Here is a 27,457-nt window from a genome sequence, read left to right on the forward strand (position 1 = left end):
GTAATCAAATGTAGACTGAAACAATATGTCATCTCATTCAGAAGAGAAGAGGCACTCAAGATCACAGCATTCACCTAACACAGTGGTCAGCAGCCATTTTAGTTAAGAGACTCAAATATAAACAACAGGGACGATTATTTAATATCTGACAACAATATATGTTTATTAATGTATCAAATCTATATCACAGCTTTAGACCTTGACTCAATTGCGAATGCCCCACCCGCAATTGCCCCCACCCACAAATATTACTATTTACGTTAGTTCTACCCTAGGATGAAAGGATGATAAAATATCTATCTACAAGTAAAATGAATCATTTTAAGCAATTCTAAAAAAAAGATAACTTTCACTGCTTTCAAAGTTTGGCATCTACATTTACCACTTGGTAAGTATATATATATATATATATATATATATATATATATATATATATATATATATATATATATATATATATATATATATATATATATATATATATATATATATATATATATATATTACATTTCGTTTGTCATGTATAGCCAGTGTGGTCTAAGAATGTATATATATATATATATATATATATATATATATATATATATATATATATATATATTACATTTCGTTTGTCATGTATAGCCAGTGTGGTCTAAGAATGTATATATATATATATATATATATATATATATATATATATATATATATATATATATATATATATATATATATATATATATATATATATATATATATATATATATATATATATATATATATATATATATATATATATATATATATATATATATATATATATATATATATATATATATATATATATATATATATATATATATATATATATATATAAACTTTTAATTCATCTCAGCAGGCTCCTTTTTCCTTAATAAAAATTTTCAAACTGAGGAGATTCACCTTGGGTGGTTGGCTTTTGTTTTTATTCCACTAGATTCCCAACCATCACGAATCCAAGTGTCATTATAGCTTCATTTTTGTCTTTCATTTCCAATCGATAAGACTTCGAAGTTGATACACAGACAGATGTTTTTGTCGACCTTTGTACGCCAGAAGTGAAGTGTCTGTTTACGAAAAAAGGAAAATGGTGACTGCTTGTCTGTGTCTTATCTTAACTATGCTGAACAGATCAGGGTGAAATAAAATATTTGTAGATGAAAGAATACAAACATAGGTACATAAATACTGAATTGTACCACATTGTACCATAATTTTGTACAATAAAAATTGTACTAAATTGTACCAGTAGAGCCAAAATGTAGCAAAATGGTACAATTGTACCACGTTTGGCATCACTGCTGGTAAGGCCAAGATCCCCCACAATATTGCCTTAGTCAATGTTGGGAGACCCTACAATATCCGGACTCAGCTCCGCACTTAAAACCCCCTCATATTCACTTTCATGTGATGGCGTGCACGAATTTTCGCCAAATTGAGGTGGCAGTGGAGACGCTGTGTGAACCTAAAAGAATAATAAAAGCATATTAGCTCACTGGAACGCATTGCCCTATGAAAAAGAGAATAAGTATAGGGGTCATACTAGTCACTAGAATGCATTTTTGTATTATTAGACATTTAAGGGTACCATGATCCCTTGAAGTCATAGAATCTCCACTACTCGTTGGAATTCATCATTGTATTATGAGCCATTGAAGGGTACGATGACCTCTGGCAGTCATAGAACCTCTACTACTCTTTTGAAAGCATCATTTTATTATGAAGCATTGAAGGCTACCATGACCTCTTGAAGTCATAGAACCTTCACTACTCGTTGGAAAGCATTATTGTATTATGAGGCATTGAATGGTAATTTCGGTACTGTAACTCACCATGCCCACATTACTGCTATACAAAAGCCCTTTTGAATGTTTTTTAAATAGTCATGGAAAAATTACCGAGGGGGGGTTTGCCTCTGGCCATTTAGCAATAAAGGCATCGGCCCAGACCCTTAATTCGTCGGAGGCTTCCTCCACTGGTCCAACTCCTTCACCAATGAATTGCCCCATAAGTCGTTCGGTATCGGCCTAGAAAAAACAGAAAAAAATTTTAGGTATGAATGAAGCTAACAGGGGGGTTGGGGGGGGGGTTCCCTTCGAAGCCTAAAAAAGAAAAATGACATTATTTTAAGATATTTCTGAGGGGTTGATTTTTTTTAAACTAGGGGGAAGGGGGCATGGCACATGAAAAGATAAAGGTAGACTAGAAAAGCAAAAAGGTAATCAAACTTTGAAATGGTGAAAAAATGACATTATTTCTGAGGGGGTGGGTCTTTTAAAACTAGGCATAGAAAAATAGTGAAAAATTTGAAAAAAAACAACCATATTTTACATATTTCTGAGGGGCTGAGTCATTTAAAACTAAGGGGGTAAATTACTCGAGAAGACAAAAGTAGGCACTTAAAAGAGTGAAAGAGTGAAAAAAAGACATTATTACTGAGGGGGCAGAGTCTTTTAAAACTAGGGGGAAGGGGGACATGGAACCTGAAAAGGCGAAGGTAGACTAAAAAATAAGGAAAAAATGCCTGTAGTAGGGTAAGAACTTAGGTTGAAAAGAACTTCTTATTCCTAGACACCTCTTGGAGGTAGATCTTTAAAACTTGGCATGTAAATTTGACCTTCAATATTCTAGTGAATAGAAATTAGCGATAAAAACTAATGGAATGCCATGAAAATTTCTAAATGTCTTAGGAGGTAAAATATAATTTGCGAGAAACGTCTTTTAATGTCTTCGACAAGTAAAAATAGTGAACAATGCCTTTAGTAGTCACAGAATAAAAAAGATGTCATTATTAGCTTGAAAAAATGGCAAAGAAGATCATTATTAGGTTGAATAAAATTAGATAGAAATGTCGTTTAATGTCTTCGACAAGTAAAAATAGTGAAAAAATGCCTTTAGTAGGCAAATAATAAAAAAATATGATTATTAGCTTGAAAAAATAGCGAAAAATAATAACTATTGATGAAAATTCAGTGTAAAATGCCTTTTAGTAGGTTGAGAATGGATTAGAACAAGAATATACACTAGCTAGAAATATGCGGTGAGTTTTTTTTATCATACCAATAAATAATCTTTGCGAAAAAATAATTTGGCTTACATTTAAATCGAATTTTGCAGCCGGGGAAGCGATATCAGATGTGCTTGCAGCTTGATGAGCGAGACCTTGCGTAGCTCTTGAAGAACCAGGCATTGCATCTTGCACGGAGGGTGCAAGGGGTGGTAGAGCACAGCCCTGGATAGTCCTGGTAGCGCATAATGTTCGACAATGTTAGTCACTTGTGCAGCCGGGCCAGCGAGTTGACTAGATGGAGCAATGGGGCTCGCTAGCACGTGAGCAGCCACCCATTCTCTCTTCAATTTCCTTATAGGTGGGGTAGCTGATCAAGTGACAGCTCGATGGTAAGGGGCTTCCGCAGCTTGCGCAGCTCTTGAAGCCCCAGGCAACGCATGACAGGGAGCGGGGTTGGTGTGCCACACGCAGCTTGCGCAACTCTCGAGGTCCCAGGTATCTCCTGATGGGGAGCCAAGGGTTGCAAAGGCATTGCCCTGGAAGGGTCGGCATACCTTATGACCGATGGTCTTGCTGCTTGCATAGGGGTCATTGCATTGATCCTTGCCCTCTTACTTGGAGAAGGGAGAGCTGGGAAATTCTAGAAAAGAAAATTTAGTATAAATTAGCTTTCTCTTCTACAGAAGAAAACAAAATATACTATAAATTAGTGCTCCCTTCTAGAAACCATAGTTTTTTTGTTATAAGAACCCCTTCAGCTTTTAAAATATGGAATTATTGGTATAGGGGGCGCATAGAACTCCTTTGCCCAGGCTCGGTGTTTTTTCATTGACAAAAATAATTTATTATTCGTCTAAGAGGCGATGAAATCCAAGAAACTGAAGCTAAGATCATTTTAATGACTTTAAAATTCCGTCTTCAAAATAACAACCCCGGGCCGTTGATTTCTCCTTGCCAGAAACCCCTCTCCAATGTCGTGTCATTACATCTTATATCAAAGCTAAGGGGAATAGAATTCAGCTTATCAAATAATAGACAATAGCACCCGAGCTTTGGACGTACTCGCCCCTTTATACACGGATACTATTTAGAAAAATCTCCCCGCTCCTACACATTAAACACACAAACAATAATGTAGTTTTTACATCACTTTAACTAAAGCGGATTTACTATAAAATAGCACTCACTTCTACAGAAGAAAAAAAGAGAAGAAAAACAAGTTTTATTGAAAATCATAGTTTTTTCGTTATAAGATCCCCCCCTCCAGCATTTAAAAATTTGGTATTATTTGTATAGGGAGAATAGATAAAATCTCGGTCTCAAAATACCTTCTGTGGTGCAAGTATTTAGACCCACTAGCTAAACTAAAATTTGCGAGGAATAAATGTTTTTATTACGCGCCACATTCTCCTGTTTGACCCCCTCTTTACACGCAATTTCCAGCCCTAAAATAAGACTAATCATATAAAAAATGATTCGTCCTCATAAAATCTATTTTGTGACAATTTTGCAGATAGTCTTGGTAGAATCAACACCCGTAATGTTCCATTTTAGTTCTGATATACCCAACAATCAATAAACCTCAGAGTTACAACGAGGGGGGCGGGACACATTATTCTTTGCCTAGTGAATAAGTTACATTTCATGTGAAAAAGCAGTTTGTTTCACCCTAGCATGTTCTTGTCAAAAGTGCTCTCCTTATGCGTAATTTCCAGATCCTTCCAAAATAAAACTAATCAAAATAAATATAATTAAAAAAACTTCACGCCATAAAGTTTATTATGCGTTAATTTTACAGGTAAAAGCCCTTTCCAGACAATCACCCTCCTGTTCATAACACACATGTTTTGTTAATTTAGACAAAGTGAGCGCGATAGATCTGACACGTTTGATGGATACTATGTCAAGATTTTAAACTAGCGACCCTAGACATGAGGGGGAAAGATAGCAGAAAAGCGCTATTTATAAAAAAAGAATAATCTCTTTTGAAAAGATTAATCGTTATCGAATGGGGGAAGGGGGCTGACTTTTAACATGGTAAATAAGGGGTATTATAAGCTTTAAAACGAGTATAGACAATTTGGTATGTGTGGAAAGGCTGATGGGGCTTGGAGGAGGGGGGCTAGGATTTACTAGAGAAAAAAGACTTACTTCTTGGTATGATTGGGACTTATTCGCTTTTTTATGTGACTTGTATCACTTTCAAGGGTCAAATGAATACTGATGAGGAATTGTCCTTCCCCTGGGCATTTACAGTGTTCCCAGTACACACAATGGATCTTCTATTTTTGAAGGGAACACCTGCACTCCTGGAAAGTACTCTAAGGTTTTTAATAGAAAAAAATCACGGGAGAGTCTACCACCAGGAAACATGTTTAGACAATATTCCTTACAAAATGGCTATCTGCATAAGTATATGGGGTAATAAAAAAACGAAAATAATAGAGCACCTGGGAAGTCTACCACCTGGAAACAGGAATGTCATGATGTCAGAGTGCTGTGCTCGGAATCTTGCCTAGAAACAGAGCTCTCATATGAATCTTGCCTGGGATGCCGTGACGTCAGAGGGCTGCGCTTGGAATTCTGGGACGGCTGAGCTCGAAACTGGAGATGGGTCACTACTTTCAGTGGGGCAAATTATCCGAAACTTCCCATGTTTTCCCCCAAGATTTCTCTGGGCACTCATTTGGAGTTGGGTTGACTCTGGCTGACCTTACAGAGCCAAACCGCTAACGCCTGTTCCTAACCAAATAATCAGCAACACCAGGACTCTGTCCCCAGCTCTTCGGAAACAAGCTTCAGGTCTAGCGTGCCAACCACTCGGTTAGGAAGGCTCAAGATACTTCACATAAACAATAAATGTAAGGTGGTGCAAAAAGAAAATGAACATAACAAAATACAAAAACGAACATTACGGATAAAAAAGCAAAAAAGAGTACAAACACCACCACACGAGGAGAGTGAAGCGTCACTTTTTCCAATTCTATGTAGGAAAAAATTTAGGCGGCTGTGACCGGTTATAAATTGTGTTCAGTAAAGAGACGGGCTAAATTTTTTAAGAGGCATAAGGTTATCCTTATTACGGAAACAATTTATGGTCCAGCAACAGGCGGAGTTTTCAAACCTAGTATACCAATTGTGATATACTGCATTGGTCACAACAGCACGGTGGGCAGCAAGAGAGGGAGTATTAGGTTTTGGAATTATAATATCTGTGCCTAAAAATTGAACGGCTAATTCGTCAGCTGAGGTACTGTACTCAGCGGAATAGCGAAATAGTGTAAAACTTTGCTAGCGCAGTTTGAAATTATTTTCATCATCACTAGACAGAAACCGTCTTTTTAATCGTCGATGATGGCGGTATTCTCTTTTCAGAAGGATACCTCCTGAGTCCCTCTCCCTAACATATACCGTGGACCGAACAATGCATAGAGAGGTATATTTGGACGTAGCTTTGTGGATTAAAGTTGTAAGAAAATTTAAGACTTGGTCTATTTGAAGCTGAGATGACAAGGGCAAAGAATAAAAACAGTCAACACCATCGAACAAAACTGCACTAAAAGCACTTAAAGTTAGACTCAGCCATTGGAATATGTTCACTAGAATTAAAAAAACACAAACTAAGCATGAGATATTAATGATTTGATATAGAAGGATAATCCCAAACTAGATGGCAATTTTCCACATAATTGTTAAGTGATTAGTTGAAATCAGGACTAGAGTAAGCTTCAACATAAGTGGTTGAGTCCGGGTCATTTAAAACGATTCAAGAATTATTTAAGATGATGTCTTACCTTTTCTTACCTTTTGCATGTGTAGGTCAAAGAAATCGCCAAAGCAGAGTACTACATCTAGCTGGACGTCACGTAATCGTAAAAAGTGTGAGACTAATGCGAGTAGCAGTTCAGAATCTTCTAGCTGGTAATGTAAAATTAGCCATAAAATCAGGACAAGTAGTGAAAAATAGAGGAAGAAAGATCAGAACACGAGTGTCATAGCTGACATAATGAGACTTGCGATGACTTTAAAGGACTCACTCTTGGAATCAGCTAGTCTAGAGTCTTCTAGAATAGAATCTTGTGGATCTTCGTTCGACTCTAGCGGTGAGTCCTATAGAAAAAGCATGCGGAGCAAGGAAATCATATTCGACTTTACGAGACTCACAGCCATTTTTATGTGCTTCTGCTTTGAATCAGTATTTGTTTGTATTTCCCAGGGGTGATCGTATCGAATCAGTGATCCTAGAAGATCAGGAGAAGACTCATTTGATAGGAAATCAAAAGGTCCGTTGCCCATTTAAAGTGACCAAAAATATTGGAGGGCAGCTACTCCCCCTCCCACGCCCCTTTTACCCAAAGTTATTGCATCAAAATTGCCAGGTATCCATTATGTTCAGAATAGTCGAAAAATCTAATAACTATGTCTTTGAGGATGACTTGACCCCTCACAGCCCCCAGGGGAAGGGCTGCAAGCTGTGAACTTTGCCCATTTTTTTACATATGGTATTGACTATCTGGAAGTATACAGATATTTTTTGGGAGATGGATTTTTCTAGAGGGAGAGGGGGGGGGGGGGTGTAAGTGGGAGGATCTTTCCATAGAGGGGGAGCTGGACCTTCTGACATTATTTAAAAGACAATCAGAATTTAAATAAAAACAAGTTTTTTCAACTGAAAGTAAGGAGGAACATTAAAACTTAAAACGGGCAAAAATTAATACGTATTTGACGGGGTTGGTCCCACCTCAATACCTCGCTCTTTACGCTAATTTTTTTTGTATAACTTTTAAAATAGCTTGCTATTTTAATTAAACAGTCCTTGTGTTTCAAGAGTCATTCTTAAATAATTGGAACAAAAAGACAAACGTTAGCGCATAGAGCAAGGAATTGAGGAGGGTAAACCCACTCATATTTGTAAAATTTCTTTTCATTTTAAGTTTCAATGTTGCTCCTCACTTTTAGTTGAACAAACTTGTTTTTTTTTATTATTTAATATACATGTAGATTGAGGTCATTCTTTTCCAGCAAGTATTTTTCTGACATCATGTGTATGAGATGGCCAAGTCAATTGTTTCCCACAGTTGAACTCAATCTGTTCTTAACGATTTTCATCTTGCTAAATATTCGCTCGCATTCGGCCGATATAACTTGGATGGTTTTTGAAAAAATGAATTCTGTGGAAACTAAATGCAACCATCGTCTGATTTTTTCTGCCAAAGTGAAACAACTTGGCGAATTCAATGAGGCTTGCTGAACTCTTGTAAATCTCTGCAAAAAACTAAATTTCTAATTGGAACACTTGAATAGGTATTTCCGTTATAGGAAACGTAGCACAGAAAGAGTGGCACTGTGAAGGATTAATGTATGCCAGACAGTCGAATACAGGTAGGACAAGCTCTTTTGTCTCTTTATATGCAAAACTTTCATGAATTCCATTATATAAAATGTCAAAAGGGTCATTGGCAACACTTTGATTGCCCTCTCTTCATCAACGAATCTTCCAGGTTGCCGCCGATTACGATGCTATCGTATATACTCACCCTCTAGCTACGACCAGAATTCTAGATCTGAGTAGGAACCCATTATCCAATCCAAACGGGAGTCCATATATGGGCATAGAATACTGTACGAACAATGCACAGGCACACTGAATACGAGCATGACAATGTTATTGATCTACTAACGGGACAAAATCGCAGTGAATATAAGGAAGGATTTTGGCTCTAGTTGTTATTAGTGTGAGAATAGTATTCAACGAGTGAGAACAGTTTGACTTTATTTACTCATTAAGATATATATATAATAATTAGCGGAATGTTTACATTATTAGAAGTTAATAGTAGACTTGTTAGCAGCAGCAGCAACGATAACCGAGCAGCAAACATAGCGGTAGAAATCCCACGGGGTTTACGGCTTTGTCTTGAATGCGATGAAGTATATGCAAGACATGTGTTATCATTGAGTAAATTTAAATCTGAAGACCAAATATGCTTCATTGCAAAAGTTGATATAGCACAGATGAATAGACTTCAAAGTGCTTTAAATGCAATAGTGAAGTATATAGAGGAGAATAAGTTGTATCGATAATTGTATATGTACAGTATATATTATTGTTGTACGACCACGCTCAATAAAATTGTTTTGAAATCTAAAATGTTCCCTTTCTTTTTGCTAGATTTTCATAGGTTATCCAATATTCTTGAAGTAGAACGAATCGTGGTTAGTCTAGAGTCAGCAGTGAAAGTGCAAGGATAAATAAACTAATAAATTTGGGAAATAGAGAATTAGATCAAGTCTTGTGATTATGGAAAAATATTTAATTCTGGATGATGATTTTCCCAAGTTATCCATTCAATGGAAGATATTCTTACAGGGAATACTTGACAATATTATGAAAAATGATTCTCCCCCATTGGACTATTGTATGAAGCTTTTACGACGTGAATCAAATGCTTTTACTCAATTTATTGATATATTAATTGAAACAAAGCAGAATAATATCGTGGATATAATTTTGAAAATATTGCCATAGATTCTATGTAGATGGCTCCCCCTTCGAAAGAGGTTATGTAACGTCGCAGAATTACTCCTCTCCCACCTCCCTCTGAATTTATCGAACTTGGATCAGTTTCTTTCTAGCTGTGAGTGAGTTGACATCGGAAACCAAAAAAAAAATGTTCTATACATGTCCACTATGTATGTACACTCTTGGCAGTTGGTCATCATGTGAGAATTGTACAATTATTGATGAATATAATGAAAAGTGCAAATTATGCAATCCCTGTAAATTGCATAGAGGCTATGCAGTACAAATTAAAGGCTGTAATTCATGTCTTGAAGAGATTTGTGACTCTCACCCTAGAGGGCAACTATGCTCCAATTGCCACTATGACAAATGTGATCAGTGGGAGAATACATATCCCGGTATGATGGGAAAGAACCCCAAGCGTGATTTTAGTTTATTTCGACAAGATTAGTATCGTCGTGGTTTTAAATTATTTTGGGAGGAAGAATCTGGTCTACGTTTCAACTGTTGGGGTAAAAAGACAATTTGGTTTCTACGTCATCGTTGTGACAACACTGCCTATTATGACAATAAACCTGGTGATTTTTATTTGGCAGCTACCGAATGTGATTCACCTTTTGAAAACACTGTATGTGATATTGCTTCAAATAGACAAATTGAAAAACGCGAAATTCACAGTATGAATGCAAATAGTATCATTGACTATACAAAGAGATACGACAAGAGTGAAGTTAAATTGTACTGTAGAAAATTTTACCCCGACTTTGCAGCCAATCAAGATCAATATACAGTGAATTCAAATGATCTACCAGCATTAGTGGTTCTCGACAGTTGCCTATACACCGAAGAAAAAATCTAAAGTGTAGAATAAAGACTTTGTTGTATATATACATTTTTTCTTTGTTAATAAACAAATTCACATACATTTTTTAAGCACTTTACTTGTAGGGCACTAAAATCAATATTACTCTAGTCTGAGAGGATATTTTCCACCATAAAGTCGTTCAGACGTGGATTGTCTACGTAAATGTTGAGAAACTGCTTGTAAGTAGAGCTGCGACATCTGGACACGAAATAAAGTAACGCATGGAAACCACAGCTTTTAGTCGTCAGATCCTGTACTCTCTTCTGATTTTGAATAATAGTTTTCCCACTGCTATCAATATAGTTGCTGATGTGTGGAGTGTAGAATGCATCGGGTGGGCCAAGAGGATAAATAAACGTAATCTTCTCTTTTGTTTAAAAGATACGCAGTCAATGGTCGCTATTCACAGTCAAGAGACTGCTATTAACATAGATTAGGGTATAGTTTAAGGCTTGAATTTTTCAATGGAAGTCCGAGGGTATGCAATAGAATCTGTATTCGGACGTGTAGGGGTTCATATTAAATAGACTAATTATTTGACTGGTGTTCATGGTGCACGGTCAAGTGGTACACTGCCTTCAGGGGTAATTCCCCAAAAGGTTTCAAATTGATTTAATGAGATTAGTGCTATACTCTCAGCTAATGGATTGGCAAATGTACACTCTAAAGGCACACTCCCCGTTCGTACTTTACTCATATCTTGAGTGCCAGACAAGTCTAGTACAATGATACCATGTGTTTTAGTGAACATTTCTTCGGTTATATCATTTCATATAGTTGTGAATCATAATCTAGGGTTTGCATGGTCAACTCACACAGTTTCCTATAGGATTTATCAAAAGACGGTTTGTAGAGTTGGATTCCATTTACTTTGCATACAAGAGAGGAAAGCCCAAATATCTCAAATTTATGTGGGCAGCTAGTCCACAATCCTATTATACTAGCGCTTTTTACAAATACCAATGCTAATTTTGACAGAATTTCACCAGTGATATCCAGCTCCATAGCTTTTAGTTCACGAATCCCCCAATATTGCACAGGAACATCCTTGCAATAGGTGACATCAGCAGAAGTTTCAAATAAAAAAGTCACTATTTTGTCTGAAATTGAATGGGTCCTAAATTTCAGGTATATTCTCAAAAATATTTTGTGAAGTTCTGAGAACTGCTTAGGGAGATATAGGGTTTGAAGTGACCATCTACTTTCACTTTCTTATTCATTAGTTCCTTGTGAAATAGAATTGGTGTGTCTGAAGAGTTTGTTTTTACCATTTTTGATTGAAATTGAGTTATTTCATTGACAATACTTGGCACTGTCCTAAGTATTGGTACTTCGTGAAAGTAATGCCGTCATGAACATGATTTGTGCAATAGACTGAAAACGAGTAAGGGCACTGAGAAGCCCGTCGGACTTTGAGTTGTTGTCAGCATCAATTGTATCGTTATTTGCCATTTTCTTCAGCAATGCTACAACTGTCAGAAGAACGCTCAATAGCGCTTTCAGTGACTCCGATCTGAAAGATCACTTGGTTTCTGAAAGTCCCTTTGTTTCTGATGATAAGAGCTTACCATCAACATCTTCTACAGTCTTGCAAAACAAATCGAAGTACTTGGATCCCCCGGTGAATAAGTTATAATTTTGTAAGACACCAAGCAAATTGCGCGTCATAGAGCTTGATTTACGGCAGTGCTCAACGATAATGTTATCTCTATGGGCTAGGCATCTGAGGTATCGAATATTTCTTCCTAACATCTTGGAAATTTGGGTATTTGTTCCTCGAAGTACCCACTCATGTTATTTGCAAAATCATAGTAATGGAATGCCAGTTTGTCTTCATTGATACGAGCCTTCCGTAATACTCGTAGAATTGCTTCTTCAAGATCAACTCCTTTCTTCGACTCAGAATTAACGACCACGCGTAAATTCTCTTTAGCAGGTCCATTTATATAAAACCCTCTCTATCCCTCTCTCTCTATACACCTACAGCTAAACGCTCTTCATGTCTGACAAAGGATGTTTTCGTCTGCAAAGATGCCAAAGAAGTTAGCTTCATGAACTTCTGCTATAATTTTTTAAACCAGCTCGATTCCAACAATCTCAATTAGTTTATTTTTACTGCTACTCATTAAATGGTTGGTAGCATTCAGATTGTTCTGGTTTTTCTTCAATGGCCCATTTCGATGCTGGGCTTCGGAAAAGATTGGTTAGCTCAATGTAGTTTCCTCCGTCATGATTCTTCCCACAAAATGTCCGCTCTTGTTTACCTAGAGTGGTGTTAACATTTAGTAACATGTATATAACGCGACGCCCTCTTTCTCGTTCTTTTTCTGACCCTATATCTTTTATTAGTTGCTCCTTGTTAACTAAGCTTGTCAATGATTTATCTCTCTCTATAAAACAAATAAGGTAGCCTACAGTAGCTCTGTGACCATTTGAATGAAAGTGAGAGTAGAGATGCCTTATTGAGTCCGGAACGAACACCAAATATGGGCATAGAATACGGAACGAACTCCTTATATGGGCATAGAGTCATTAGGGAGAATTATTACGTAATGGGGTCAATGACCTCTTTTTTCCAAGGTCGATTTATTTGATGTTTCTGTGTGTAATAGCTCCGGGACGAAGGTTGCACATGCGCATTGAATTCAAACGGGAACAATGTTATTGATCTAGAACTCGAGGGGGAAGTGAATTTCCGAGAACTTGATTGCGTAATCGAAGGGAAAGTGGATTTCCGAGAACTTGATTTACGTAATCGCTAGGGGAAATTATTGATTCACGAAGGGGAGAATTAAGAAACATTAAGGCTTCTTTAATCTTAGGTCTGAGGAAGGGGGGAATTAAGAAACAAACATGGATTCATTGTTTTTTGGTTAGCTTAACCTGAGATATAGCACCTGTGAACTTGATTTACATAATCGCTAGGGGAAATTATTGATTCACGAAGAGGTAATTAAGAAACATTAATGCTTATTTAATCTTAGGTCTGAGGAAGGGGGGAATTAAGAAACAAACATGGCTTCATTGTTGTTTGGTTAGCTTAACCTGAGAAATAGCATCAGTGAACTTGATTTACATAATCGCTAGGGGAAATTATTGATTCACGAAGGGGAGAATTAAGAAACATTAAGGCTTCTTTAATCTTAGGTCTGAGGGATAAACCTTCTTTAGGACAGAGAGAAAAATTAATATTCTATTTTTAAATAGGGCTTCATTGATCTTTAGTGTCAGGAATTATAATTGACATCACATGTTATCTTGGAATTATGCGGGAGTCTAAAGAGATAGAAATTATATTTTTAAATACTGCTTCACGGAGCTTTAAGTCGGAGAGATAAATTGATATTCTAACGAAACCCTAATAGTTTAGCTAGGAAAATTTATGAGATGAAGAGATTAACGTAGGAAAGGGTTTCCTAGAAATTTGAAATGCGTTAGCGTAGAGATGTCAAACACAGGGAACACGCTGAAAGTACGTTTAGGGATTATTTGGGCGAAACCGTTTTATCCATTTTATGGGATTATTTTGGCGAAACAGTTTGAGCCATTTGAAAGAAGATTTTAAGAAAGGTTTTAGAAGAGAATTTGAGGGTGAAACTCTGTGGTCGTTATAATACACAAGTTCCATTTGAACAGTGTTGTGAGGTCCTCTACCCCAACCCCAAAGGGTTCCGATCCCCCACCCCAACCCCGAAGGAAGCCCCCGGTACTCAAAGGTCCCCCAAGCTCCCAAAGAGCCCCAGCCCCCCAAACGCCCTCCTCAGACCCTCAAAGGCCCTCCTCTGGTCCTCAAAGGGCCCCCGGACCCCCAAAGGGCCCCCGGACCACAGAGGCCCTCCCCCGGTCCTCAATGGTCCCCCGGGCTCCCAAAGAGCCACCGGCGCCCCCAAAAGCCCACCCAGACCCCCCAAGGCCATCCCCGGGCCCCCCAAAGGACCATCGAGCTCCCTAAGGACCAACGGGGTCCCAAAGGCCCGACACGGGCCCCAAAGGTCTCCCAAGGTCCCATAGAGCCCCAGCCCCCCAAACGCCCTCCTCAGACCCTCAAAGGACATCCCCGGCCCCCCCCCCCCCAAAGGCCCATCGAGCTCCCAAAGGACCAACGGGTCCCAAAGGCCCTCCACCGGTCCCCAAATGTCTCCCCAGGCACCCAAAGGCCCTCCCTGTGCCACAACGGCCCCCCCAGCTCCCAAAGGGCCACCGGCGCCCCCAAAGGCCCACCCAGACCCCCAAAGGACACCCCCGTGCCCCCCCAAGGCCCAACGAGCGCCCAAAGGACCAAAGGACCCCCAAAGGCCCGCCCCCCGCCCCCAAATGTCCCGCCGGACCCCCAACGTCCCTCCGTGTGCCCCACAGGCCCACCGGTCCCCAAATGTCCCTCCGGACCCCCAAAGGCCCTCCCTGTGGCCCCCCCCCGTGCACCCGTCTTTCGTTGATGTGTGTTGTCTGAAACCTAGGATTTGGGATGTTTAGTTTGCTACTTCAGGCTTTTCTGAGCTAAGGTTTCCTAGTATTTCCTAGGTGAATGTTGTCTGAAACCAATAGTTTGGGATGTGTAGTTTGCTATTTTTGACTTTTCTGAGCTAGGTTTCTTAGTCTTTCGTTGGTGTATGTTAACTGAAACCGATGATTTGGGATATGTAGTTTGCTATTTTTGACTTTTCTGGGCTGGATTTCTTAGTCTTTCATAGATGTGTGTTGTCTGAAACCTAGGATTTGGGATAGGTTGATTGGTACTTCTGACTTTTCTGAGATAGATTTCTTAGCCTTTCATAGGTGTTTGTTGTCTGAAAGCTATAGTTTGGGATGTCTAGTTTGCTATTTTCGACTTTTCTGAGCTAGGTTTCTTAGCCGTTCATAGGTGAGTGTTGTCTGAAACCTAGGATTTGGGATATGTAATTTGCTATTTCCGACTTTTCATAACCGGATTTCTTAGTCTCTCGTAGATGTGTGGTGTCTGAAACCTATGATTTAGGATGTGGGGGTTGCTATGTTCTGAATTTTCTGAGCTGGATTTCTGAGCGTTTAATAGCTGTGTGTGGACTGAAACCTATTTTTTGTTATTGGTCAATTGCTATTTGTTACATAACTTTGATGGATTTCTTAGCACTCAGTAGGTGTGTGTTGAATGAATAAGCCGAGTCGTGGAAAGTCATTTGCTATTATGGAATTTAAGAGCTAGGATTATTAGTCACTCATATGTGTTTGTTGTCTGAAACATCGAGTTTGGGATGAGTAGTTGGCTATTTAAGACTTTTCTGAGCTAAGATTTCTTAGTATTTTGTAGGTGAATGCTGTCTGAAACCTATAGTTTGGGATATGTAAATTACTATTTCGGGCTTTTCGGAGTTGGATTTCTTAGTCTTTCATAGGCGTGTGGTGTCTGAAACCTATGATTTGGGAATGTTTAATTTGCTATTTTCGACTTTTCTGAGCTAGTTTTCTTAGCCTTACATAGGTATGTGTTGTCAGAACATTCTGATTTGGGATGTGTAGTTTGCTATTTCAGGCTTTTCTGAGCTAAGGTTTTCTAGTATTTCGTAGGTGAATGTTGTCTGAAACCAATAGTTTGGGATGATTAGTTTGCTATTTTGACTTTTCTGAGCTAGGTTTCTTAGTCTTTCGTTGGTGTGTGTTGACTGAAACCTATGATTTGGGATATGTAGTTTGATATTTTTGACTTTTATGAGCTGGATTTCTTAGTCTTTCATAGGTGTGTGTTGTCTGAAACCTATGATTTGGGATGGGTTGATTGCTACTTTTGATTTTTCTGAGCTGGATTTCTTAGCCTTTCATAGGTGTTTGTTGTCTGAAACCTATAGTTTGGGATGACTAGTTTGCTATTTTTGACTTTTCTGAGCTAGGTTTCTTAGCCGTTCATAGGTGAGTGTTGTCTGAAACCTATGATTTGGAATATGTAATTTTCTATTTTTGACTATTCATAGCTGAATTTCTTAGTCTTTCGTAGGTGTGTGATTTCTGAAATCTATGATTTGGGGTGAGTAGTTTGCTTTTTTTTTTCTTTACTGAGCAGGATTTCTTAGCCATTCGTAGGTGTGTGTTGACTGAAACCTATGATTTGGGGTGGTTAATTTGCTATTTTTGACTTGTCTGAGCTAGATTTCTTAGCCTTTCATAGGTGTGTTCTTTCAGAAAATTATGATTTTAGAGATCTAGTTTGCTTTTTGGACTTTTCAGAGCTAGGATTCTTAGTCACTCATAGGTGTTTGTTGTCTGAAACTTCGAGTTTGGAATGAGTACTTGGCTATTTCAGACTTTTCTGAGATAAGGTTTCTTAGTATTTCGTAGGTGAATGATGTCTGAAACTTATGATTTGGGATATATAAATTACTATTCCGGGCTTTTCTGAGTTGGATTTCTTAGTCTTTCATAGGTGTGTGTTGTCTGAAACCTATGATTTGGGATGGGTGGATTGCTAATTTTGACTTTTCTGAGCTGAATTTCTTAGACTTTCATAGGTGTTTGTTGTCTGAAACCTATAGTTTGGGATGACTAGTTTTCTATTTTTGACTTTTCTGAGCTAGGTTTCTTAGCCGTTCATAGGTGAATGTTGTCTGAAACCTATGATTTGGGATATGTAAATTACTATTTCGGGCTTTTCTAAGCTAGATTTCTTAGTCTTTCGTTGGTGTGTGTTGTCTGAAACCTATGATTTGGGATGGATGGATTGCTACTTTTGACTTTTCTGAGCTGGATTTCTTAGTCTTTCGTTGGTGTTTCCTGTCTGAAACATATGATTTGGGTTATGTAGTTTGCTATTTTTGACTTTTCTGGGCTGAATTTATTAGCCTGTCATAGGTGTGTGTTGACTGAAACCTATTATAGAGATGTGTTTTGTTATATTTTTGTCTTTTCTGACATAGTTTTCTACACACGAAAACTTACACACACACACACACACACACACGCCCAATTACACACACACACACACACGTAAACACTAAAACAAAAAAAAGATTAGACACAAACAAACTTACACACACACACACACACAAAAACTAACACCCACACTCAAAAACTTACACCCAGACGCAAAAACTTACATGCACACAAAAACTTACATGTACACAAAAACTTACACACACACTAAAACTTACACACACACAAAAAAACTCACACACACACACAAAAACTTACACACACACACGAACACTTATTCACACACACACACACACACACACACACACAAACACACAAACAAATTACACATGCACAAGAAAAATTAAATGCTATAAAAAAATTTCATTAACAATCTCTAATACACACACACAATCAAATTAACGCAGTCACTAACAATAAAACACTCAAAAGAAAGATTACACTCACACACGAAAAATTACACACACACACACACACAAACACAAAACCAAACACACAAGACCACATACAAACACACAAACACGAAAACATACACACACACATGCCAACACTTACATACACACAAAAACTTATACACACACACACACACAAAAACTTAAACATGCACACGAAAACTAACATGCACACGAAAACAAAAATGCACAAAAAAACTTACACACACACATAATCACACACACATACACAAAAACCCCAAAACACAAACAAACAAACAAAAACAATACAACAAAAAAAAAAAAACAAAAAAAAAAACAAAAACACAAACACAAAAAAACTAAAAAACACACGCCAAAACTTACACACACACAAAAACATACACACACACACACACAAAAAAAAACTTACACATTCATATTAAAACTTAAATTCAAACAAACAATAACAAGCACAAAAAAAATTACACACACACACACACACACACACACAAAACTCACACACACACACACACACACGAGAAAATAAATACACAACCAAAAAAAATCACATCAAACCAATCATACACACACACACACACACAAAAAAAAATAAAAAAACACAAAACAAAAAAAACACAACCACACGCAAACCAACAAACAAAAACAAACACACACACACACACACACAAATTAAACAAACACAAACGAAAAAACATAAACAGACGAAAACAAATACACACACAAAAACATACACACACACACACACACACACAAACCGAAAAAAAAACACACACACAAAAAAATTACACACACACACAAACACACACACAAACTAAAAAACAAACACAAAAAAAATAACAAACACACACAAAAAAGCTAACACACACAAAAACTTACACATACACACAAAAACGAACACCCACATTCAAAAACTTACATGAACACAAAAAATTACATACACAAAAAAACTTACACACACACAAAAAATTACACACACGCACAAAAACTAACAAACACACACACAAACTAAAACACACACAAAAAAAAATACACAAACAAACACAAACACACACAAACACAAACACACACACACACACACACACAAACACACTCACAAACACTTACACATTCACAAGAAAACTTACATGCACACAAAAACTTACACACACACACACACACACGTAAAAACTTACACACACACACACAAAAGCTTAGACACACAAAAACTTACACACACACACACACACAAACATACACCCACACACAAAAACTTACATGCACACAAAAACTTACATGCACACAAAAACTTACACACAAAAACTTACACACACGCACAAACACACACACACACACACAAAAACTAACACACACACACACGAACACTAACTCACACACACCAAAACTTACACACACACACGCCAAAACTTACACACGCACAAAAACTTACACACTTACCATATCACAGTTACATTCTCTTAATTTTTCAAATTTCATTTGGAATTTCTGTCGTGAGATGCAAGAGTTGGAATAATTCACTAGTGACTTGTTATGCTTTACCTTCTCACAGTTACATTCTCTTGATTTTTCGAAGTTCATTTTGATTTTCTGTCATGAAATGCAAGAGTTGAAAAATTGGGGTCTTAGTCCACCAGCCTGAATGGTGGAAATCCACTAGCTCAGTAGTGGGGTCCCAGTCCACCAGCCTGAACGGTGGAAATGCACTAGCTCAGAATTGGGGTCATAGTCCACCAGCCTGAATAGTGGAAATCCACTAGCTCAATATTGGGGATCTCAGCCCACCAGTCTGAATGATGGAAATTCACTGTTTAAGTTAGGTTAGGTTAACTTATCATGAGCGCTCATGATAAGTTAACCTAACCTTTTCCGGCGAGTATGGTTAGGTTAGACTAGATTAAGTTAGGTTAGGTTAAGTTAGGTTAGGTTAGCCCATGTACGCTTCACTTAGGTTAGCTTAGGTTTGGTGAGAGACAGGCAAAAAGTTAGGTGTATAATTAGTTGAGGTTAGGTTGGTTTAATTTATGTTAGGTTTGTCCGGCGAGTATTTTTAGGTTAGACCAGTTTAAGTTAGGTTAGGTTAAGTTAGGTTAGGTTAGCCCATGTACGCTTCACTTAGGTTAGCTTAGGTTAGGTGAGAGACAGCCAAACATTAGGTGTATGATTAGGTTAGGTTAGATTAAATTAGGTTAGGTTAAGTTATGTTAGGCAAGGTTAGCCTACGTTCGGGGGCGGACGTAGGCTAACCTAGCCTAACCTAACTTAACCGCACCGAATTTAATCTAACCTAACCGAACCTAATCATACACCTAATTTTTTGCCTGTCTCTCACCAAACCTCAGCTAACCTAAGTGAAGCGTACATGGGCTAACCTAACCTAACTTAACCTAACCTAACTTAATCTAGTCTAACCTAACCATACTCGCCGGAAAAACCTAACATAATTTAATCCAACCTCACCTAAACTAATCATACACCTAACTTTTTGCCTGTCTCTCACCAAACCTAAGCTAACCTAAGTGAAGCGTACATGGGCTAACCTAACCTAACTTAACCTAACCTAACTTAATCTAGTCTAACCTAACCATACTCGCCGGAAAAGGTTAGGTTAACTTATCATGAGCGCTCATGATAAGATAACCTAACCTAACTTAAACAGTGAATGTCCATCATTCAGACTGGTGGGCTGAGACCCCAATATTGAGCTAGTGGATTTCCACCATTCAGGCTGGTGGACTAAGACCCCAATTCTGAGCTAGTGAATTTCCACCGTTCAGGCTGGTGGACTGGGACCCCAATACTGAGCTAGTGGATTTCCACCTTTCGGCCTGTTAGACTAAGACCCCAATTTTTCAACTCTTGCATTTCATGACAGAAATTCAAAATGAACTTCGAAAAATCAAGAGAATGTAACTGTGAGAAGGTAGAGCACAACAAGTCACTACTGAAATATTCCAACTCTTGCATTTCACGATAGAAATTCAAAATGAAATTTGAAAAATTAAGACACTGTAACTATGATATGGTAAGTGTGTAAGTTTTTGTGTGTATGTAAGTTTTGGCGTGTGTGTGTGTATGTTTTTGTGTGTGTGCGTTTGTGTTCGTGTGTGTGTGTGTTTGTGTTTGTGTGTGTGTGTAAGTTTTTGTGCGTTTTTGTTAGTTTGTGTGTGCATGTAAGATTTTGTGTGATTGTAAGTTTTTGTGTGCATTTTAGTTTTTGTGTGTGGGTCTTAGTTTTTGTGTGTGTGTGTGTGTTAGTTTTTGTGTGTCTAAGATTTTGTGTGTGTAAGTTTTGTAGTGTGTGTGTGTGTGTGTGTTTTTGTGTGATTGTTTGTTTTAGTGTGATTGTGTTTGTGTGTGTGTGTGTGTGTGTGTGTGTGTGTGTGTGTGTGTGTGTGTGTGTGTGTGTGTGTGTGTAAGTTTTTGTGTGTGTGTAAGTTTTTTTGTGTGTGTGTAAGTTTTGTGTGTGTATGTAAGTTTTTGTGTGCGTTTAATTTTTTGTGCGTGCATTTTATTTCGGTTATTCTTTATAGTTTGTTGTTTTTTTTTTAAGTTTTTTTTTTTGTTTTTATGTTGGTTTTTGTGTATTCTGGATTGATGTTTTTGATTGGTGTTTTTTTGTGGGGGTAAGTTTGTGTGTGTGTTTGTGTGTGTGTGTATTTGGGGTTCGTTTTGCTGTGTGTGTGTGTTTGTTTGTGTGTGTTTGTTATTTTGTGTGTGTGTAAGTTTTGGCGTTTGTGTGTGTTTATTCGTGTGTGTGTGTGTAAGTTTTGTGTGTGTGTGTGTGTGTGTGTGTGTGTGTTAGTTTTTGTGAGTTTGTGTTTGTTTTTTTTTTGTGTTCATGTGTAAGTTTTTGTGTGTGTGTGTGTGTGTTAGTTTGTGTGTGTGTGCAAGTTTTGGCGTGTGTTTGTTAGTTTTCGTGTGTGTGTGTGTGTGTGAGTTTTGTGTGTGTGTGTGTGTGTGTGTGTGTAAGTTTTTGTGTGAATGAAAGTTTTTTTGTGACTGTAAGTTTTCGTGTGCATGTGTAAGTTTTTGTGTGTGTGTGTGTGTGTGTAAGTTTTTGTGTGTGTGTGAGTTTTGGTGTGTGTGTGTGTGTGTGTTTCGTGTGTGTGTGTGTGTGAGTGTGTGTGTGTGTGTGTGTGTGTGTGTGTGTGTGTGTGTGTGTGTGTGTGTGTGTGTGTGTGTGTGTGTGTTTGTGTGTGTGTGTGTGTGTTTGTGTGTGTGTGTGTGTGTGTGTGTGTGTGTGTGTGTGTGTGTGTGTGTGTGTGTGTGTGTGTGTGTGTGTAAGTTTTTGTGTGCATGTAAGTTTTTGTGTGCATGTAAGTTTTTGTGTTCATGTGTAAGTTTTTGTGTGTGTGTGTGTGTGTAAGTTTTTGTGTGCGTGTCAGTTTTGGAATGTGTGTGTGTAAGTTTTAGTGTGTGTGTGTATGTAATTTTTCATGTGTGTGTGTGTAAGTTTTTATGTGTATGTGTGTGTAAGTTTTTGTGTGTGTGTGTTAGTTTTAGTGTGTGTGTGTAAGTTTTTGTGTGTGCGTGTAAGATTTTGTGTGTGTGTTATTTTTTGTGTGATTGTTATATTTTTTGTGATTTTTAGTATTCTAGTGCATGTGTTATTTTTGTTGGTTTATGTGTGTGTGTGTGTGTGTGTGTGTGTGTGTGTGTGTGTGTGTGTGTGCATTTTTTTTAGTGTGTGTGTTTATGTTTTTGTGTGTATGTGTATGTTTGTGTGTGTGTGTGTGAGTGTTAGTGTGTGTGTAAGTTTTTGTGCAAATATAAGTTTTTGTGTGAATGTAAGTTTTTGCGTGTGGGTGTAAGTTTTTGCGTGTGTGTGTTAGTTTTTGTGTGTGTGTGTGTGTAAGTTTTTGTGTGTCTAAGATTTTGTGTGTGTAAGTTTTGACGTGTGTGTGTGTGTAAGTGTTCGTGTGTGTGTGTGTGTGTGTGTGTGTAAGTTTTTGTGTGAAGAAAACTAGCTCAGAAAAGACAAAAATAGCAAACCACTCATCTCAATCATAGGTTTCAGTCAACACACACCTAAGAAAGGCTAATAAATCCAGCCCAGAAAAGTCAAAAATATAAATCTTTATATCCCAAATCATAGGTTTCTGAAAGGCCACACCTATGAAAGGCTGAGAAATCTAGCTCAAAAAAGTCAAAAAAAGAAAACTATTCATCACAAAATCTAGGTTTCTGACAACAAACACCTCTGAAAGGCTAAGAAATCCAGTTCAGACAAGTCAAAAGTAGTAATCCACCCATCCCAAATCATAGGTTTCAGACAACACACACCAACGAAAGACTAAGAAATCTAGCTTAGAAAAGCCAGAAATAGTAATTTACATATCCCAAATCAGAGGTTTCAGACAACATTCACCTATGAACTGATAAGAAAACTAGCTCTGAACAGTCAAAAATAGCACACAAGACATCACAAACTATAGGTTTCAGAATACAAACACCTTTTAATGTCTAATAAATTAAGCTCATAAAAGTAAAAATTAGAACAAAAACAAACACAAATCTTAGGTTTCAGACAACACACACCTATGAAAGACTAAGAAATCCGACTCAGAAAAGCCCGAAATAGTAATTTATATATCCCAAATCATAAGTTTCAGACAGTATTCACCTACGAAATACTAAGAAACCTTAGGTTAGAAAAGTCTGAAATAGCCAAGTACTCATCCCAAAATCAAAGTTTCAGACAACAAACACCTATGAGTGACCAAGAATCCTAGCTCTGAAAAGTCCAAAAAGCAAACTATACCCCCCAAATCATAATTTTCTGAAAGGACACACCTATGAAAGGCTAAGAAATCTAGCTCAGAAAAGTCAAAAATAACAAATTAACCATCCCAAATCATAGGTTTCAGTCAACACACACCTAAGAATGGCTAAGAAATCCTGCTCAGAAAATTAAAAAAATAGCAACCCACTCATCCAAAATCCTATGTTTCAGACACCACACACCAATGAAATTCTAAGAAATCCTTTTATGAAAGGTCAAAAATAACAAAGTACATTTCCCAAGTCATAGTTTTCAGTCACTACTCACCTGAGAACGTCTACGAAACATAGCTCATAAAATTCAAAAATATCACACTAGTGGTCCCAAAATCTAGGTTTCAGACAGCACACACCTCTGAATTGCTAAGAAATCCATCTCAGAAAAGTCAAAATTAGCAATCCACACATCAAAAATCATATGTTTCAGACAAGAAACACCTAATAAAGACTAAGAAATCCAGCTCAGAACATTAAAAAGTATAAAACTACATATCCCAAATCATAGGTTTCACTCAACACACACCAACTAAAGACTAAGAAACATAGCTCGGAAAAGTCAAAATAGCAAACAACTCATCCCAAACTATTGGTTTCAGGCAACAGTCACCTACTAAATACTAGAAAACCTTAGCTCAGAAAAGCCTGAAATAGCAAACTACACATCCCAAATCATAATGTTCTGACAACACATACCTATGAAAGGCTAAGAAACCTAGCTCAGAAAAGTCGAAAATAGCAAATTACACATTCCCAAATCATAGGTTTCAGACACCACACGCCTATGAAAGACTAAGAAATCCAACTCAGAAAAGCCCGAAATAGTAATTTACATACCCCAAACTATAGGTTTCAGACAGCATTCACCTACGAAATACTAAGAAAGCTTAGCTCAGAAAAGTCTTAAATAGCCAACTAGTCATCCCAAAGTTGAAGTTTCAGACAACACACACATATCAGTGACTACTAATCCTATATCTGAAAAGCCATAACATCAAACTACATTCCCAGACTCAGAGTATACAGTCAGCACACACCTTAGAAGTGCTAAGAACTCCTTCTCATAAAATACAAAATGAGCCATATAACACTCCCAAATAACAGGTTTCAGGCCACACTCACCAACGAATGGTTCAGAAATCCAGTTCAGAAATTTCAGACAAAAGCACCCCACACATCCTAAATCATAGGTTTCAGACACCACACACCGACGAAAGACTAAGAAATCCGGTTATGAAAAGTCGGAAATAGCAAATTACATATCCCAAATCCTAGGTTTCAGACAACACTCACCTATGAATGGCTAAGAAACCTAGCTCAGAAAAGTCAAAAATAGCAAACTAGTCATCCCAAACTATATCTTTCAGACAACAAACACCTATGAAAGGCTAAGAAATCAAGCTCAGAAAAGTCAAAAGTACCAATCAACCCATCCCAAATCCTAGGTTTCAGACAACACACACCTCTGAAAGACTCAGAAATCCAGCTCAGAAAAGTCAACAATAGCACACTACATATCCCAAATCATCGGTTTCAGTCAACATACACCAACGAAAGACTAATAAACCTAGCTCAGAAAAGTCAAAAATAGCAAACTACACATCCCAAACTATTGGTTTCAGACAACATTCACCTAGGAAATACTAGGAAACCTAAGCTCAGAAAAGCCTGAAGTAGCAAACTACACATCCCAAATCATAGGTTTCAGACAACACACATCACCGAACGACGGGTGCCCGGGGGGGGGGCCCCGGGCGGGCCTTGGGGGGGCCGGCGGGACATTTGGGGCCCGGTGGGCCTTTGGGGCACAGGGAGGGCGTTTGGGGGTCCGGAGGGATATTTGGGGGCGGGGGCCGGCCGGGTGGGGCTCGGTGGGGCGTTTGGGAGCTCGATGGGCCTGTGGGGGGCCCGGCGGTGTCCTTTGGGGGTCTGGGTGGGCCTTTGGGGGCGCCGGTGGTCCTTTGGGAGCTTGGGGGGCCTTTGTGGCACAGGGAGGGCCTTTGGGTGCCTGGGGAGACATTTGGGGACCGGTGGAGGGCCTTTGGGACCCGTTGGTCCTTTGGGAGCTCGATGGGCCTTTGGGGGGGGGCCGGGGATGTCCTTTGAGGGTCGGAGGAGGGCGTTTGGGGGGCGGGGGCTCTAGGGGACCGGGGGAGCCCTTGGGGGCCGGTGGAGGGCCGTTGGGACCCCGTTGGACGTTTGGGAGCTCGATGGGCCTTTGGGGGGCCCGGGGATGGCCTTTGGGGGTCTGGGTGGGCCTTTGGGGGCGCCGGTGGCTCTTTGGGAGCCCGGGGGACCATTGAGGACCGGGGGAGGGCCTCTGTGGTCCGGGGGCCCTTTGGGGGTCCGGGGGCCCTTTGAGGACCAGAGGAGGGCCTTTGAGGGTCTGAGGAGGGCGTTTGGGGGGCTGGGGCTCTTTGGGAGCTTGGGGGACCTTTGAGTACCGGGGGCTTCCTTCGGGGTTGGGGTGGGGGATCGGAACCCTTTGGGGTTGGGGTAGAGGACCTCACAACGCTGTTCAAATGGAACTTGTGTATTATAACGACCACAGAGTTTCACCCTCAAATTCTCTTCTAAAACCTTTCTTAAAATCTTCTTTCAAATGGCTCAAACTGTTTCGCCAAAATAATCCCATAAAATGGATAAAACGGTTTCGCCCAAATAATCCATAAACGTAATTTCAGCGTGTTCCTGTTGTTTGACATCTCTACACTAACGCATTTCAAATTTCTAGGAAACCCTATTCCTACGTTAATCTCTTCATCTCATAAATTTTCCTAGCTAAACTATTAGGGTTTCGTTAGAATATCAATTTATCTCTCCGACTTAAAGCTCCGTGAAGCCGTATTTAAAAATAGAATTTCTATCTCTTTAGACTCCCGCATAATTCCAAGATAACCTGTGATGTCAATTATGATTCCTGACACTAAAGATCAATGAAGCCCTATTTAAAAATAGAATATTAATTTTTCTCTCTGTCCTAAAGAATGTTTATCCCTCAGACCTAAGATTAAAGAAGCCTTAATGTTTCTTAATTCCCCCCTTCGTGAATCAATAATGTCCCCTAGCGATTATCTAAATCAAGTTCACAAGTGCTATTTCTCATGTTAAGCTAACCAAACAACAATGACTCCCTTTTTTTGTCTTAATTCACCAATTCTTCAGGCCTAAAGATTAAATAAGCATTTTTGTTTCTGAATTCCCCCATCTTGAATCAACAATTTACCCGCCGATTATGTAAATCAATTTCTCAGGTTAAGCTAACCAAACAACAATGAAGCCATGTTTGTTTCTTAATTCCCCCTTCCTCAGACCTAAGATTAAAGAAGCCTTAATGTTTCTTAATTCTCCCCTTCGTGAATCAATAATTTCCCCTAGCGATTATGTAAATCAAGTTCACAGTTTCTATTTATCAGTTTAAGATAACCAAAAAACAATGAAGAAATGTTTGTTTCTTAATTCCCCCTTCCTCAGACCTAAGATTAAAGAAGCCTTAATGCTTCCTAATTCCCCCATCGTGAATCAATAATTTCCCCTCGCGATTATGTAAATCATGTTCACAGGTGCTATGTCTCAGGATAAGCTACAAAAACAACTTGGAAGACAAGATTTTTTATTAAGTCCACCCTTCCACAGACCTAAGATTAAAGAAGCCTTACTGTTTCTTAATTCCCACCGTTGTGAGTCAATAATTTCCCTTAACGATTATGTAAATCAAGTTCTCGGACATCCACTTTCCCTTCGATTACGCAATCAAGTTCTCGGACATCCACTTTCCCCTCGAGTCCTAGATCAATAACACTGTTCCCGTTTGAATTCAATGCGCATGTGCAACCTTCGTCCCGGAGTTATTACACACAGAAACATCAAATAAATCGACCTTGGAAAAAAGAGGTCATTGACCCCATTACGTAATCTTTCTCCCTAATGAC

The 27,457-nt window shown here is 38.5% G+C and overlaps 1 protein-coding gene across 1 annotated transcript; it reads right to left on the bottom strand.

Moving 5' to 3' along the window:
* Positions 1-1,351: 1,351 nt before the first annotated feature.
* On the bottom strand, positions 1,352-3,208 carry LOC148951990 (uncharacterized). Its single transcript, XM_089089115.1, has 3 exons — positions 3,116-3,208; positions 1,917-2,045; positions 1,352-1,483 (listed from the first exon to the last, which is right to left on the bottom strand). The coding sequence occupies exons 1-3, from the start codon at positions 3,206-3,208 to the stop codon at positions 1,352-1,354; spliced, it is 354 nt and encodes a 117-aa protein (XP_088945241.1).
* Positions 3,209-27,457: the final 24,249 nt, after the last annotated feature.

Source organism: Artemia sp. Qi Xiang Cuo, chromosome 5 (genome assembly GCF_049724085.1).
Source record: "Artemia sp. Qi Xiang Cuo chromosome 5, ASM4972408v1, whole genome shotgun sequence".
Lineage (NCBI taxonomy): Eukaryota > Metazoa > Arthropoda > Branchiopoda > Anostraca > Artemiidae > Artemia > Artemia sp. Qi Xiang Cuo.

Coding starts and splice junctions, on each gene's coding strand:
- LOC148951990 (XM_089089115.1), bottom strand. CDS start 3,208: ATGCCTGGTTCTTCAAGAGCTACGCAAGGTCTCGCTCATCAAGCTGCA. Junction 2,046..3,115: donor CTGCAAAATTCGATTTAAAT/GTAAGCCAAATT, acceptor TGTTTTTTCTAG/GCCGATACCGAACGACTTAT. Junction 1,484..1,916: donor CAGAGGCAAACCCCCCCTCG/GTAATTTTTCCA, acceptor TTATTCTTTTAG/GTTCACACAGCGTCTCCACT.